General features: G+C 46.3%; 1 protein-coding gene across 1 annotated transcript in view; it reads right to left on the reverse strand.

Annotated features, from left to right (window-relative positions):
• hmcn1 (hemicentin 1) overlaps positions 1-13,441 on the reverse strand; it is a 107,524-nt gene that overhangs the window by 56,725 nt on the left and 37,358 nt on the right. The window contains exons 11-17 of the mRNA XM_034081502.1: positions 11,765-12,034; positions 3,823-3,964; positions 3,574-3,701; positions 2,831-2,944; positions 2,348-2,506; positions 1,242-1,433; positions 1,062-1,157 (exon numbers count right to left, since the gene is read on the reverse strand). Coding sequence (XP_033937393.1) covers positions 1,062-1,157; positions 1,242-1,433; positions 2,348-2,506; positions 2,831-2,944; positions 3,574-3,701; positions 3,823-3,964; positions 11,765-12,034 — 1,101 coding nt within the window. The remainder of the gene's footprint in view (positions 1-1,061; positions 1,158-1,241; positions 1,434-2,347; positions 2,507-2,830; positions 2,945-3,573; positions 3,702-3,822; positions 3,965-11,764; positions 12,035-13,441) is intronic.

Genomic DNA, 13,441 nt, shown 5'->3' on the forward strand with positions numbered 1-13,441 from the left:
ACACAGATAATGATGTCATCTGTGGGGGATGTGATAGACAACAGGGTGTCGTCAAATTAGAAGACCGCCCTGACTGGACTGAAAACACAACCTCACACACACACACACACAACATGCACACACACACACACACACACACACACACACACACACACACACACACACACACACACACACACACACACACACACACCACACACACACACACACACACACACACACACACACCACACACACACCACACACACACACACACACACACACACACACACACACACACACACACACACACACACACACACACACACGCATGCCAAGTTCATTATGCCCAAAGAGGCTACTTAACCTGTGTTTCTGCATTATGTGCTTCATGAGATATATTGTCAGTAGGGAAGTGGGGCAGTAATACATGTCATCTGGGTGGGTCTGTGGTTTGTAACCTTTGATCCACATATAAGAGCTCTGTGTGTTTCCAGTGTAAATAAAACGGTGAAACAGAAAAAGTGCTTAACAAGGCCCATGTGTTTTCAAACACACCCACTGAAATGTGCTAATGAACTCACACTCACGTGTAGGACCGAAACAGAGCCTCACAAGAACATACAGACAGACAGGAGGAGAGTATGTTGTTTTAGAAAATGTACGGACATGGAGTGTAGATATGATCTCTGATTTGACACACACAGAGACAACTGCATATTCAGCCAAAGGGTATACAAGCATGCGTGAGGGACTGAGTGTGTATTATCATTTTGTGCTCCACATGTCTTAGAATTGCAAAAGCATGTTAAGGCAGACCTACAGTATCTGAGCACTTTTTCAGATCAGCTACACCTCTGTATTCCTTAATGTCCACTAAACTATAATCCATTATCAATGATCAATTAATAATAAATCACAGAGAGCCTACATCTAAATAAATAAATTCCTGCTTTATTCTTGAATGACCAGCACTGTGAATCCTAGCATTCATTTAAAGATTAAGAGACACTACTCTGTGTCTGAGAAAGAGAGACAAACACACAAAGAGATAGGCAAGACTTTTTAAATGTTGCACTTACCCAGTCCAGTCACAGTGATTCTGGCCTGGGCCTGGATCCTGCCGAAGTGGTTCTGAGCCTCACAGATATACACCGCCTCATCCTCCACCCACAGCTCTGAGAGAAAAAGGGATATTTAGGCGTAAACATAGAGCACTTATGTGTCTAATATGTATTCATATATACCACAGAGGAACTCACTGGTGATACGTAGGGCTCCCGTGCTCTGTGTGACCGTGCCATGTGTGCGGCGCCTGTTGAATATCGGAAGTCCATCCTCTCTCCTCCAGCTGACCTGTGGTTCGGGGTGACCTTGGGCGAGGCACAGCAGGGTCACATTGGAGCCGATGTCAGACCCCACATCTGACGGCTCTCGGGTGAACTCGGGTTGGGCTGGAACATTCAAGATGAAGATGGGAAAGGTCTAGGTTTAGGAGATTCCTTTATATCTGTATCGCATCCTACAGACAATCAAGCTGTCCATCATGTAAGCTTGGGATGTTCATGACTCATTTTAGGACCAGATGCTTCTAAGTGTTCAACATAAATTATACAGTAAATAGAGATTTTTTTCATTTCATTATCAAGTATTATTACATGGCTTAGTTGAATACTCGATTCTGATTGGTCAATTTGATCCTTTTAGAGGTTGATATGGCAGTAGAACAGACCACTGTTAAGCACTTTAATGACCATTGCTAAGGAAGATCAAGAGAGAGAAAGGAAAAGAGGTTAAAAGACAGAGCGCTAGACGTCAGATAAATCAACAGAAGCCGACAGACAGGAAGTAACCACTTACAGGAACACGGTATGGGCTCTGTCATGTTTAAGGACTTGTTATTGGAAAATAAACTGTGAACAGACTTGGGCAGCCGCAGAAAACATAAATCAGAGCTGCCTTCATTGTAAATGCAGTTGTTGTTGTTGTTGTTGTTGTTGTTGTTGTTGTTGTTGTTGTCGGAGTTCCAGCCGTTGGTGCGCCATGGAACCGACTTTTTTTGCGGAAGCAATGTGACAATTTTTAAGTCAATAAAATCATTTAAATTAATATTGGGAGTCAAGTTGTCAATTTGTTTACCATGTGGCCGTGTAATAAGCGGGATAAAGTGCAGCGAGGTTGGCATTATTGGAAAAATAACAACAGGGTGATCACGGAACATTTAGGGGTTCAATATGTGACATCTGGGTATGCAATTCACAACTGTGGTAAGGCAACACAAGTAGTAATCTACCCATTTATTAAGATCTTGTTCTTGGTTCATAGTACTGAATAGTGCGTTTACAAGGTTAACTAAACTTGTTCTCACCTCCAACATCGAGAGAGATCTTTGCTGACGAGGTGCCGGCAGCATTAACAGCTGCACAGGTGTAATCTCCTGCATCCACATCCTGCGTCTCCTTGATGGTCAGAGTACCTCCTAATGCGTCCACTTCCAAGAAGGATGATGAATGCAGCTGGACATCACCTAGAATTAAGAACAAAATCCATCAGAAGAGGGTGGTTAGCTAGTTTTTTATATGGATTGTGTAAGCAAATAGGGAGGGAAAATCTAAACTTCTCAAAACTCCTGTGCAATAAATGTGTATGTGATTTGAATGGGGTTATATTTTAACTCCACGCTGCAAACTGAATTCACAAAATGATTACGCGGCTTTTGCATATGCCAATGATGCACAATTCACAGTGCTTTCAGTCTCTGCAAGTCATTCTTCATGAATTCTTCTAAGCGTTAATTACTTTTAACAAGCATATATTGTTTTGTTGTACTTCATTTATTTTCAACGGTTACCTTTGTACCACAAGATGTCAGGCTGTGGGATTCCAGAAGAAGAGCAGGCCATCACTGTGGTTTCTCCAATGCCAATGAGAATATCGCTCAAAGCCACTGTCACCACCGGAGATTCTAGAAGAATTGTTGAACAATAGACCGAGCATCAGTATGATATAGAAAGGAAAATGAGATGCAGTGCATACTGTAAGGAGGTGCTTATTGCAGATTAGGTTCAGTTACATTACATTACATGTCACTTGTTAGACGCTGTTATCTAAAGCGACTTACATACACAGTACACAGTACTGTGGACAATCCCCACAGGAGCAATTTGGGGTGAAGTGTCTTGCCCAGGGACACAACGTCATGCTGACTGCAGTGGGACTCGAACTTGCTATCCCCTGATTCAAAGTTCAGCGCATTAAATTCAGCGCACTACACCACTGAGCCACAGCACTATCCCACTGAGCCACAGCCTCCCATTTCAAACATTGAGGCTTTGTTAATTGGTTATCCCAATTTGGGATAAATAAAGTATATATCTATTTATATATCCATCTAACCCTAAGAATTGACTGTAGATATGAATGATTGTCTGTAAGTATGTGCTACCAATGACTCTCCAAAGACAATATGGTTATGCTAATTATTCAATCTGAATTTTTCTTCTATTAAACCGTAAAATGTCCCTGCTGTGTGACTGATGAACTGTTAAGTACTTTTATCTTAATAATTGTATGCATGTGCTCTGTGGCACTCACCAATATAAGTAAGGATGGAGGTCACTGTGTCAGTCCCAGCCTGGTTGCTGGCCAGGCAGCCGTACACTCCTCCATCCTTTTTCTCCATGTTTCTTATAACCAGAGTGCCATCAGGAGTCATCCTGTGTCTGAACACAAACAAGATTCACAATTTATTATTTTTATTTTATTATTATTTCAAAAATGGAAGAGAGAAGAAGTAGCAAAAACAAAAATCTGCTTATGTAAAGTATGAAAGGAGGACTTCACCTGCTGGTGGCCATGATGAACATGTCGTTGTGGGTCCACACGAGACGGGGGGGAGGGTATCCGCTGGCCGAGCATCTGATCCTTTTTTCCTCTCCTGCTGTAAAGCTTTGATTCCAAGGCTCTGCCGAAACCCTGGGCACCTCTAGAGAAAAGAGAAGGAATTCAATAATATTTCTAATAAGTAAATCAATATCCTCTCAAATTAAGTCAATAAATAAATTACATTATTCCGTAATGACATAAAGGGATTTATTTGTAGGTATTTATTTATTTTCCTATAGAAAAACACAACAGCGTCTTTGTGATGGCTGAGGGTAAGTACTGAGTAATTACAGGATCAAAAGGGTGACGCACATACAGCAGGTGTGAACAAATATATAGACTTTTGCACTTATGCTTCAACTTCAAACATCGGTGATGAAGTTTTGAGAGAAATACAGTGCATTTACCAGATGCTGATAATAAATCTACATGGAACATTCATGATATATTACTACTTTGACCTGAAACAAACCATATTGATCTTAATCTCAGCGGCCTGGGCCTCAGGCCTGTGCTGATCTGTACTGTACAACCCAGAAAGTACAGTCGTCAGAACAACTATACGAGCCCAGCCGGGCTCACCTGTTTCATCCTATTCGAATGTAACCCTGCCCTTAGGGGAGTTAGCGACACCCCTGAGTTAAGTGTAAGGGACTGAGAGGCAGAGTAGTGGGAGACACCTACATTCCCAATAGGTGGCTCCACCCGCTGCCAATTAACAGTATTGGGAGCAGGTGGGGAGACCGCACACCTGGTGCTAATCACTCCCTCAAGGGAGACAAAAGCACCTAGAGTTGCTCAGTTGCGTGTGGCACATGGAGGGAGCAGGAGACTCCCAGACTGAGGAAACAGTTGTAAGCTGGCAAGTCGGTTAGCGGCCCGGCTACGTTAGCCTTTCTATCGTAAAACGTATTTTTTAGTTGAACAGCAATAAAGCCTCTTTTTTGATTTGAACACTGCCTCTGTCGTGACTGCTTCACTACCACTTTTCCCTTTATCTGCCCCGGCCTGTTACACTGGTGGAGAATGCGGGCCTAAGGACTCTAGTGGTGGTGTTGCAGTTAGTGTATTTCGGTTTCAAGATGGAGGATGTACTAAGGGAGTTGGTGCGTATTTCTACTGAGCAGCAGACTCTGCAACGGCAGATGATACAGGAGCAGCAGAAACAGAATGCGCTTCTCCATGTGGAGGTCCAAAAATGCCTAACAGCAGCCTCTCCTAGCCAGAGGGAAGCAACCGTACAGCCTAACCCAGGTCGATTCATCCCCAAAATGACGGAGAGTGATGAGATAGAGGCCTACTTAACAGCCTTTGAGCGCACTGCTGAAAGAGAGGGCTGGCCAAGGGATTCCTGGGCTGATCTGGTTGGACCATTCCTCCTGGGCCCGGCACAGCAAGCTTACTTCGACTTCCCTCCTGACCAAGCAAAGGTCTACGTCGTCTTGAAGAGGGAAATCCTGGCGAGGTATGGCTACAGCTTAGCAGCTAGAGCCCAGCGGTTCCATGACTGGAAATACAAGCCAGAGTTGTCAGCCAGGGCCCAGATGTATGACCTAGGCCGGGTAACCAGAGCCTGGCTGACCCCGAAAAGTTGAGTGTTTTAGAGAGGATAATGATGGACAAATATATTCGGTCTCTGCCCTATGAGACCAAGAAAATGTCAAGCCAGCAGAATCCAACCAGTCTGGATGAGTTGGTTGACGTAGTGGAGAGCCACATGGTCACAGCGGACCTGCTTAAGTCCACACGACCAGACACCGAGTGGGGCCGGAAAGCCAGTGGGGAAGCATCACGGACTAGACGGGCACGAGAACCACGATGGGAACCCGAAGAGGTAAGGCGACGACAGTCCTACCTGCCAGAGGGCCAACCGCGTTGCTACCAGTGTGGGGAGATAGGCCACATTGCCGGGATTGCCCAGGAAAGGATGAGCTAATGCCGACCACCCACTCATCTGGTGCAAGGCTTTGCCACCTTCTTAACTCTTCCTGGGTACAGGAAAGCTCCCTGGCTCAAATGATACCAGTCAAGGTAAATGGAAAAGATGCAGAGGCGCTAGTGGACTCAGGAAGTGTGGTGTCCCTCATTCAACCCCACCTCCTCGACCATTTGCCATCTGAAGAGACTGTGGCCGTCTCCTGTGTCCATGGGGACACTAAATTATACCCCACTTGCCTCATCCACCTTACCACAGTTAAAGGCAGCTGTGAGCTGAAAGTGGGGGTGGTTCCTTCCCTACCAGTCCCAGTCTTGGTGGGGCGAGACTGCCCACTATACAAGCGCCTGCGGCACCAGAAGGAGGGGAGGCCCAAAAATCCCAGGCGTGCCAAAGGAAAGCGAGAGAAAGGACAAATTGCCACCCCGGGTACGTCTCCTCAGCAGTTCCCCAAAGTTGTGTGTGCTGTACCGGAGGAGCAGAGAGGCAACCAATCTTCCAGTGCAGACGAGGCAAATGATAACCCTTTTGTTGCTTTCCCTGGAGACCTAAGCACAGGGGATGAGGAGGGTGAAGTCGCATTGATTCTAAGTTTGAAGGGCCAGTTCGGGACCGCCCAGATGGAAGACCCCAATCTGCTGCATGCACGCAGCAATGTTACGGAAATAGAGGGAAAACCTGTTCCAGGAGTAGGTGAGCTTACATGTCCTCATTTCCTCATCAAAAATAATCTGTTATACTATGCCAAAGAGGTTGAAGGTCAGCGAAGAGACTTGTTGGTTGTCCCAAAACAATATGTGTCCACACTGTGTTGCATCTGGCTCACAGCCATGTCCTAGGGGCCCACCTAGGGGTTGAGAAGACAAGGCAGCGGATTGGGAGCCGGTTCTACTGGCCAGGGGTGGTAAGAGCTATAGAGGATTATTGTCGCACCTGTGTTGAATGTCAAAAGATGAGTCCCAAGCCACACTTTAAAAATCCCCTAATACCTCTACCGATAATCGATGTACCGTTTTCTCGCATTGCCATGGACTTAGTGGGACCGCTGGTGAAGTCTGCCAGGGGACATCAGTATATTCTTGTGATCCTTGACTATGCAACCAGGTACCCGGAGGCCATTCCCTTGAGGAACATGACAACGAGAGTGATTGCACGGGAGCTGCTTCACCTATTCAGACGAGTTGGGATTCCAAAAGAGATACTAACAGACCAAGGCACTCCCTTCATGTCCAAGATAATGAAGGATCTCTGCAGACTATTCAAGGTAAAGCAGCTTCGTACATCTGTCTACCATCCTCAGACAGACGGATTGGTAGAACGCTTTAACACGACATTGAAATCCATGTTAAAGAAGGTTGTTGACAAGGATGGTCGTAACTGGGACCAGCTTCTGCCCTATGTCCTGTTTTCAATCAGGGAAGTTCCACAGGCTTCAACCGGTTTCTCCCCCTTCGAGCTGCTGTACGGCCGACAGCCCAGAGGACTTCTCAACATCGCGAAGGAAGCCTGGGAGGAGCAGCCAAGTCCCCATCGGAGCCTGATTGAGCATGTAGAGACGATGCAGACGCATATGAAAGATGTTTGGCCATGGTCAGAGAGCACATGGCTCAAGCCCAAGAAGCCCAGAGGAAAGTGTATAATGCGGCTTTCACACCAGCGCTTTTCAGTTTCTAGCTCCGAGCGGGAGCTTTTCTGGTTCAGCTCCGGTTTCCCTTTTCAGCTCCCGCTCTGTGCACACCGCCCACTGGCGCCCCAGAGCTGCCCTTGCTGCGTCATGACGTCACCGTTTACATCGCTGATTTGCCATCCAACGGCAGCCATTACGGCAGCTCACAACAACAACAACAACTGCGTCGGGTCGATGATCGTGTTGCTTTTAATCACACGAAGCCAGAATAAATTGAATAACGACTTCTCCAACCTTATACTTTTCTCCAGAGTGCCGTGGTTCATTGTTTATTAATGTGTTTCTGCAGCATTTACCGACCGCTGCAGTGCTGCTCTTCCACGGAGTTTATTCTCCCGTTAGCTCCCGGTTAGCTCACACTGCAGCGGCCGCTCTAAAGTATTCACTGTCCGACTCACACAAGCAGCTGATGCATATCCCCAGTTCCCCTTAGTGAATGTGTGTCAGTCTGAATTGACGCTGTTTGGTATCACAACGCTGTTATGAAAGTTTCTCTGGTATAAAACGGGTGATGTTAGCATAGCAACCGAAGCTAAACTGACTACCTCCGATAGCTGCAATAATACAAAACAACACGTCTGCCTCTCTCCACAATGATCGATAACTGTGAACGGATGGTCAAAGTAAGGCACAAATAAACAGAATCACACGAAGCCTGATTAGTGTTGCCTGACTTTATAAAGTGTGTTTATAGGCACTACTGCTTGTAGGCAGGCATGACAGTCGACCCATGGGAGGTGGGTTTAGTTTCCTGCACGCCTCGACGTAAGAGAGACGTAAGCGACGTCACCTCTTAGCTCCAAAGCTCTTGCCTCTGGACCGACAATTTTTTGGAGCTGGAAATGAAGCGGATTCCGGAGCTAAGAGCCGGCGCAGCTCCAGTGTGAACTGGAAAACCCGGCGCTTTTCAGGCTCTAGCTCCGAGCCGGAGCTGAAAAGGCGCTGGTGTGAAAGGGGCATAACAGAGGTGCCCAACCTCGTGAGTTCCTGCCCGGGGATAAAATGCTTCTCCTGGTCCCCACCACAGAACACAGATTCCTGGCATCGTGGCAAGGTCCCTATGAAGAGGTAGAGAAGGTGGGACCAGTCAACTACAAGGTACGTCAACCTGGCCGTCGCAAACCATCCCAAATATACCATGTTAACCTGTTAAAGAAATGGTACGCCCGAGAAGCACTGCTGTGTTGTGGTTCCCCGGTTGTGTCCCCCTCTTCTCCCGACCAGGAGGTGGCCGAAGTGGAATACGGTCCAGGGTTGTCCAAAGCTCAGTTACAACAAACCAAGGAACTGGTTCAGCAGACTTTGGACGTGTTCTCACTACGACCTGGACGCACAACGATGGTGGAACATCAAATCCACACAGAGCCTGGCCAAAAGGTAAAGATGCGGCCCTACCGGGTGCCGGAGGCAAGACGGGCGGCCATTGAGCAAGAAGCGCAGAAAATGCTGGCTATGGGGGTGATTGAAGAATCTCACAGTGAATGGACCAGCCCTGTCATTCTGGTTCCTAAGCCCGACAAAACCAACAGGTTCTGTAATGATTTCAGAAAATTGAATGAAATCTCCAAGTTTGATGCGTATCCTATGCCCAGGATAGATGAGCTGATTGATCGGCTTGGGGAAGCCAGATATATCAGCACTCTGGACTTGACGAAAGGGTATTGGCAGGTCCCACTTGAAGCAGCCTCAAGAGAGAAGACGGCCTTCGCCACCCCCACAGGGCTGTACCAATATACTGTGCTTCCCTTCGGGCTTCATGGAGCACCAGCCACGTTCCAGAGACTGATGGACAAGGTTCTGAGGCCACATCGTGAGTATGCAGCTGCCTATTTGGATGACGTTGTGATCCACAGTGACTCATGGGATAGCCATCTCATAAGGCTTGCAGCAGTGCTGGAATCTCTCCGAAGGGCGGGCTTGACAGCCAATCCAAGAAAATGCAAGCTTGGACTGGAGGAAGCCGAGTATTGGGCGGGGCAACGTTAGACCACAAGAAAGGAAGGTTCAGGCGATCCAGGACTGGCCACGGCCGTCAACAAAGAAACAGGTGAAAACCTTCTTGGGTCTGACTTCCTACTATTGCCGTTTCATCCCAAACTTCTCCACAATAGCCTCTCCCCTTACAGACCTGACCAGAGACTCACAGCCGCTAATGGTCAAGTGGACAGGAGAGGCTGAACACGCCTTTGAGGGACTTAAGAGGGCTCTCTGCGCACGGCCGGTGTTGGTGACCCCAGACTTCAGCCGGGGGATGATTGTGCAGACCGATGCGTCAGAGGTGGGCATAGGAGCAGTACTATCCCAGGAGGTTCACAGTGAGGAACATACCGTCATGTACATCAGCCGGAAGCTGAACACAAGGGAACAAGGGTATGCTACTGTGGAGAAAGAAGGCCTAGCAATAAAATGGGCGCTTGAGCGCCTCCGGTATTACCTCTTGGGACGACACTTCACTCTGGTAACTGATCATGCCCCACTGATCTGGATGGCAAATAAAAAAGACACAAATGCTAAAGTAGGAAGGTGGTTTGTCTCACTACAAGAGTTTAACTTCTCTATCATCCACAGAGCCGGAGCTAAGCATGGGAATGCTCTGTCCCGTAGAGATGCCCTGTGGACCATGGTCACCTCTCCTCGGCCAGAACTGAAGGGGGGGGTGTGTAAGGGACTGAGAGGCAGAGTAGTGGGAGACACCTACATTCCCAATAGGTGGCTCCACCTGCTGCCAATTAACAGTATTGGGAGCAGGTGGGGAGACCTCACACCTGGTGCTAATCACTCCCTCAAGGGAGACAAAAGCACCTAGAGTTGCTCAGTTGCGTGCGGCACATGGAGGGAGCAGGAGACTCCCAGACTGAGGAAACAGTTGTAAACTGGCAAGTCGGTTAGCGGCCCGGCTACGTTAGCCTTTCTATTGTAAAAGGTATTTTTTAGTTGAACAGCAATAAAGCCTCTTTTTTTTAACACTGCCTCTGTCGTGACTGCTTCACTACCACATTTCCCTTTATCTGCCCCGGCCTGTTACATAAGGAACAAGGAGGTTCCTGAGAAGACACATTGTTTTTTTCGGACTCAGCAGCATTAATGTGTGAGTAAGAAGCCTGTCTTTAGCGCTCCTTCATTACCTGCTCAATCTTTCCCCCTTTCTTCCTCCCTCACTCATCAGCACTCACTACCACTCAAAATGCATCCTCCTCCTATCTCAACTTATTCTCTTCTCTGACTCTTTCTTCTAGTCAACTGTGGGCATTCACAAGAGCACTTTCAGGTTGTTTTCTAAAAATCTCCCTTTAAACAAAAAAATGGAAAACAGCGACAAAATTGAATTTCTCCCTATTTCTGTAGCATGTGGCCATGCACTCAGTTCCACTGTGTTCTGTCCAAGTGTTGTAAGATGTCAGCAGACTTTACTCACTTCAAAGTGAGGCTAATAACTAGGATGGGACTGACCAGGGGGTAATTAGGAAAACCCAAGGGCCTGCTGACAGCTGTTTTACACCGAGAAAGAGATAAGGCCAAATAATAATAATAATTAAGAAACAGTAAGACATTGGTATGAGAAAAGAATAGCAAAGAAACATGTGACAGGATAATGTGAGAAATGACAAACAGCGAGGTGATATAAAAAGACAAAAATATCCTGTGAAGTATAAAGGGTCAGCTGTGCAACTGATCATGCAGTGAGACAAGCACAATTATAGAGTTCCCCTCACAACCTGTCTGTAGTTCTGGTAATAAACCTAAAACGTTTCAATATGTGTCACCGAGGTTTAAGTCAGGTGGAACTTTTTAAGTAGTCCCATTTAGGTCAAGACAAAAGGTCAGCTTAAAGTGACGTGAAGGAATTGTCTTTTCCTTAGAGCATTAAAACCTGGCAAAGCACATTGAAGGAGGCATTTAAGCGTTAGCGCAGCTTTTGAGACAGGCATAAATCGTGTTCACACGTCCCAGAAAACATTAAGGTGAATTATAGGCAGCAATGGAGGGAAGAGGGGCGGGGGCACTTGGGAGACGATCGTGTATTTGGGAAGGGGGTTGTGTTTGCCAAGAATCCTGTTCCCCCACGGTGTAAATCACACCGAAAAAAAAGTCTCACAAACACATGTAAGCACACATTCACCCCAGTTACACAATTGAACTGTAACCTTGTAGCCCCAGGAAGCCAATGTGGGCCACTACGTACTTGAAGAGCAACCATTTGTTTCTTACCACACATTTCGGATCTTACACCTCAGAATTGTATTAAAAACATGCAGATAAAAACACCCACTCCTCACCTTGCACTGTGAGGTAGATCCGCTCTGCCATCACCCCTCCTTCGTTTATAGCGATGCACTCATACCACCCCGAGCGCTCTGGGGTCACAGGGGTCACCTGTAGCGAGAGGTTGGACAGGACGATGACCTGTGGGTCCAGCCGGGCGTCGTGACCCCCCCTCAGCCAGGTGAGGTTGAAGCTGACGGTGCTGACGACGTGGCAGGTGAGGACAGCGCGGGAGCCGGGGGCCACGGTCACGTTACCCCCCACTGTGATGGCTGGAGGCGGCTCTGCAGGATCAGGGCATAATGGTGTTAGCAGATGCCAGGAACTTTACATCATAAAAAAACAGGAAGTCAGAGCAAGTGGTTATTTTCCTTCTGACATTACACATATGTAGAGGCATGCAATATTATCCAGTCATTGGAAGGAATGTTGCAGAACATAGTGATTTTTTAAAGTCACAAGTTATTCGATATTCTGCATTACAAACCTTTACTAGAGGCACAATTTCTCTGGCTATGGTCTATCGGTTTGGGTCATTCTTTATTAAATATGTCTTTTGCAAGTTGAAAAACGTACTAAACAAAATCTCTGGAGTACCGCTTGAACAAAAAAGGAACTACGACGTTTTTGTTCTATTTGTAGAGACTACATATTAAGCTTGTTTGGGACCCACCTCTTTAATCTACATGAGCAGTTTATCTTAACCATATTTCATCACCAAAATCATCACATTGATGTCTCTCAAATGATGCTGAGTGTGTTTTGGTGTAAGTGCAAGAAACGTTTTATCATCATTATTCATCTTCTTCATATCTAGTTTTTTGTTCTTTTCCTCTATCTCCATTTCATTTGTCGCCATGTCAAAAACACTCCCCATTGTATCTTTAATAACGTTTTCAGGGCTGAGCCAGGAAGAGGTAGCAGAGTCTTTAGCTCTGATACAGGGAGGATGCTGGGGATTTCAGCACAGCCCCTTGGGATTATGTGTGTGTGTCTGTGTGTATGTTTTGTATGTTTAAATGTGGAGGCCTGTGATTCTGTTGGGAACATCTCTGGCCCAGTAACAACGGTTGTGGCTGAGTAGGATTAATTTCACCTAATTTGATGGACGTCATCAGCGGTACATTTGGACCAACTAAGTACCCTCTCCCCCTTTGGACTGCGAACAGGGTGGGTAAATTGCAGTATAATGAGTTACGCTCATATATTACACAAACCATTCCTGGCTTAGTCTCTTCTCCTTCTGTTTCCAAAGCGTCTTTCAACTACCTCTCACTCTTTTTCTCTGCACTCCACCTTCTTCCTTTCTCCTTGGCATTCATCATATTGATGGAGCTCCAGTGAATTTCACAAAGCAGGAGGTTTTTTGGAAATAAACATTTGGAAAAAAAGGCTTTTACTGACTGCATTGGGACCCGAGGTGTCAGCTCTGAGGCCTCATAATGCTAAAGGATCAGATTGAAAAATAAACGCACAACAGAGAATTTTGGAAAAGGGAAAAATGTGTATTTGTTCAAGGGTATAAATCATCTTATGATCCCTCTAGTTATGTCTGCACTCAAAGCTTGTCATGACACAAATAATGTATTACCTTGATTATGAATGTTTCTGTGAGATCGTAAATTGTAATGCATTTATTACAGCGGTGACATCAGAGAACTTGTGTTTAAAATAAGCTGTTGTATTAAAAC

Source organism: Pseudochaenichthys georgianus, chromosome 4 (genome assembly GCF_902827115.2).
Source record: "Pseudochaenichthys georgianus chromosome 4, fPseGeo1.2, whole genome shotgun sequence".
In the NCBI taxonomy this organism is placed as follows: domain Eukaryota; kingdom Metazoa; phylum Chordata; class Actinopteri; order Perciformes; family Channichthyidae; genus Pseudochaenichthys; species Pseudochaenichthys georgianus.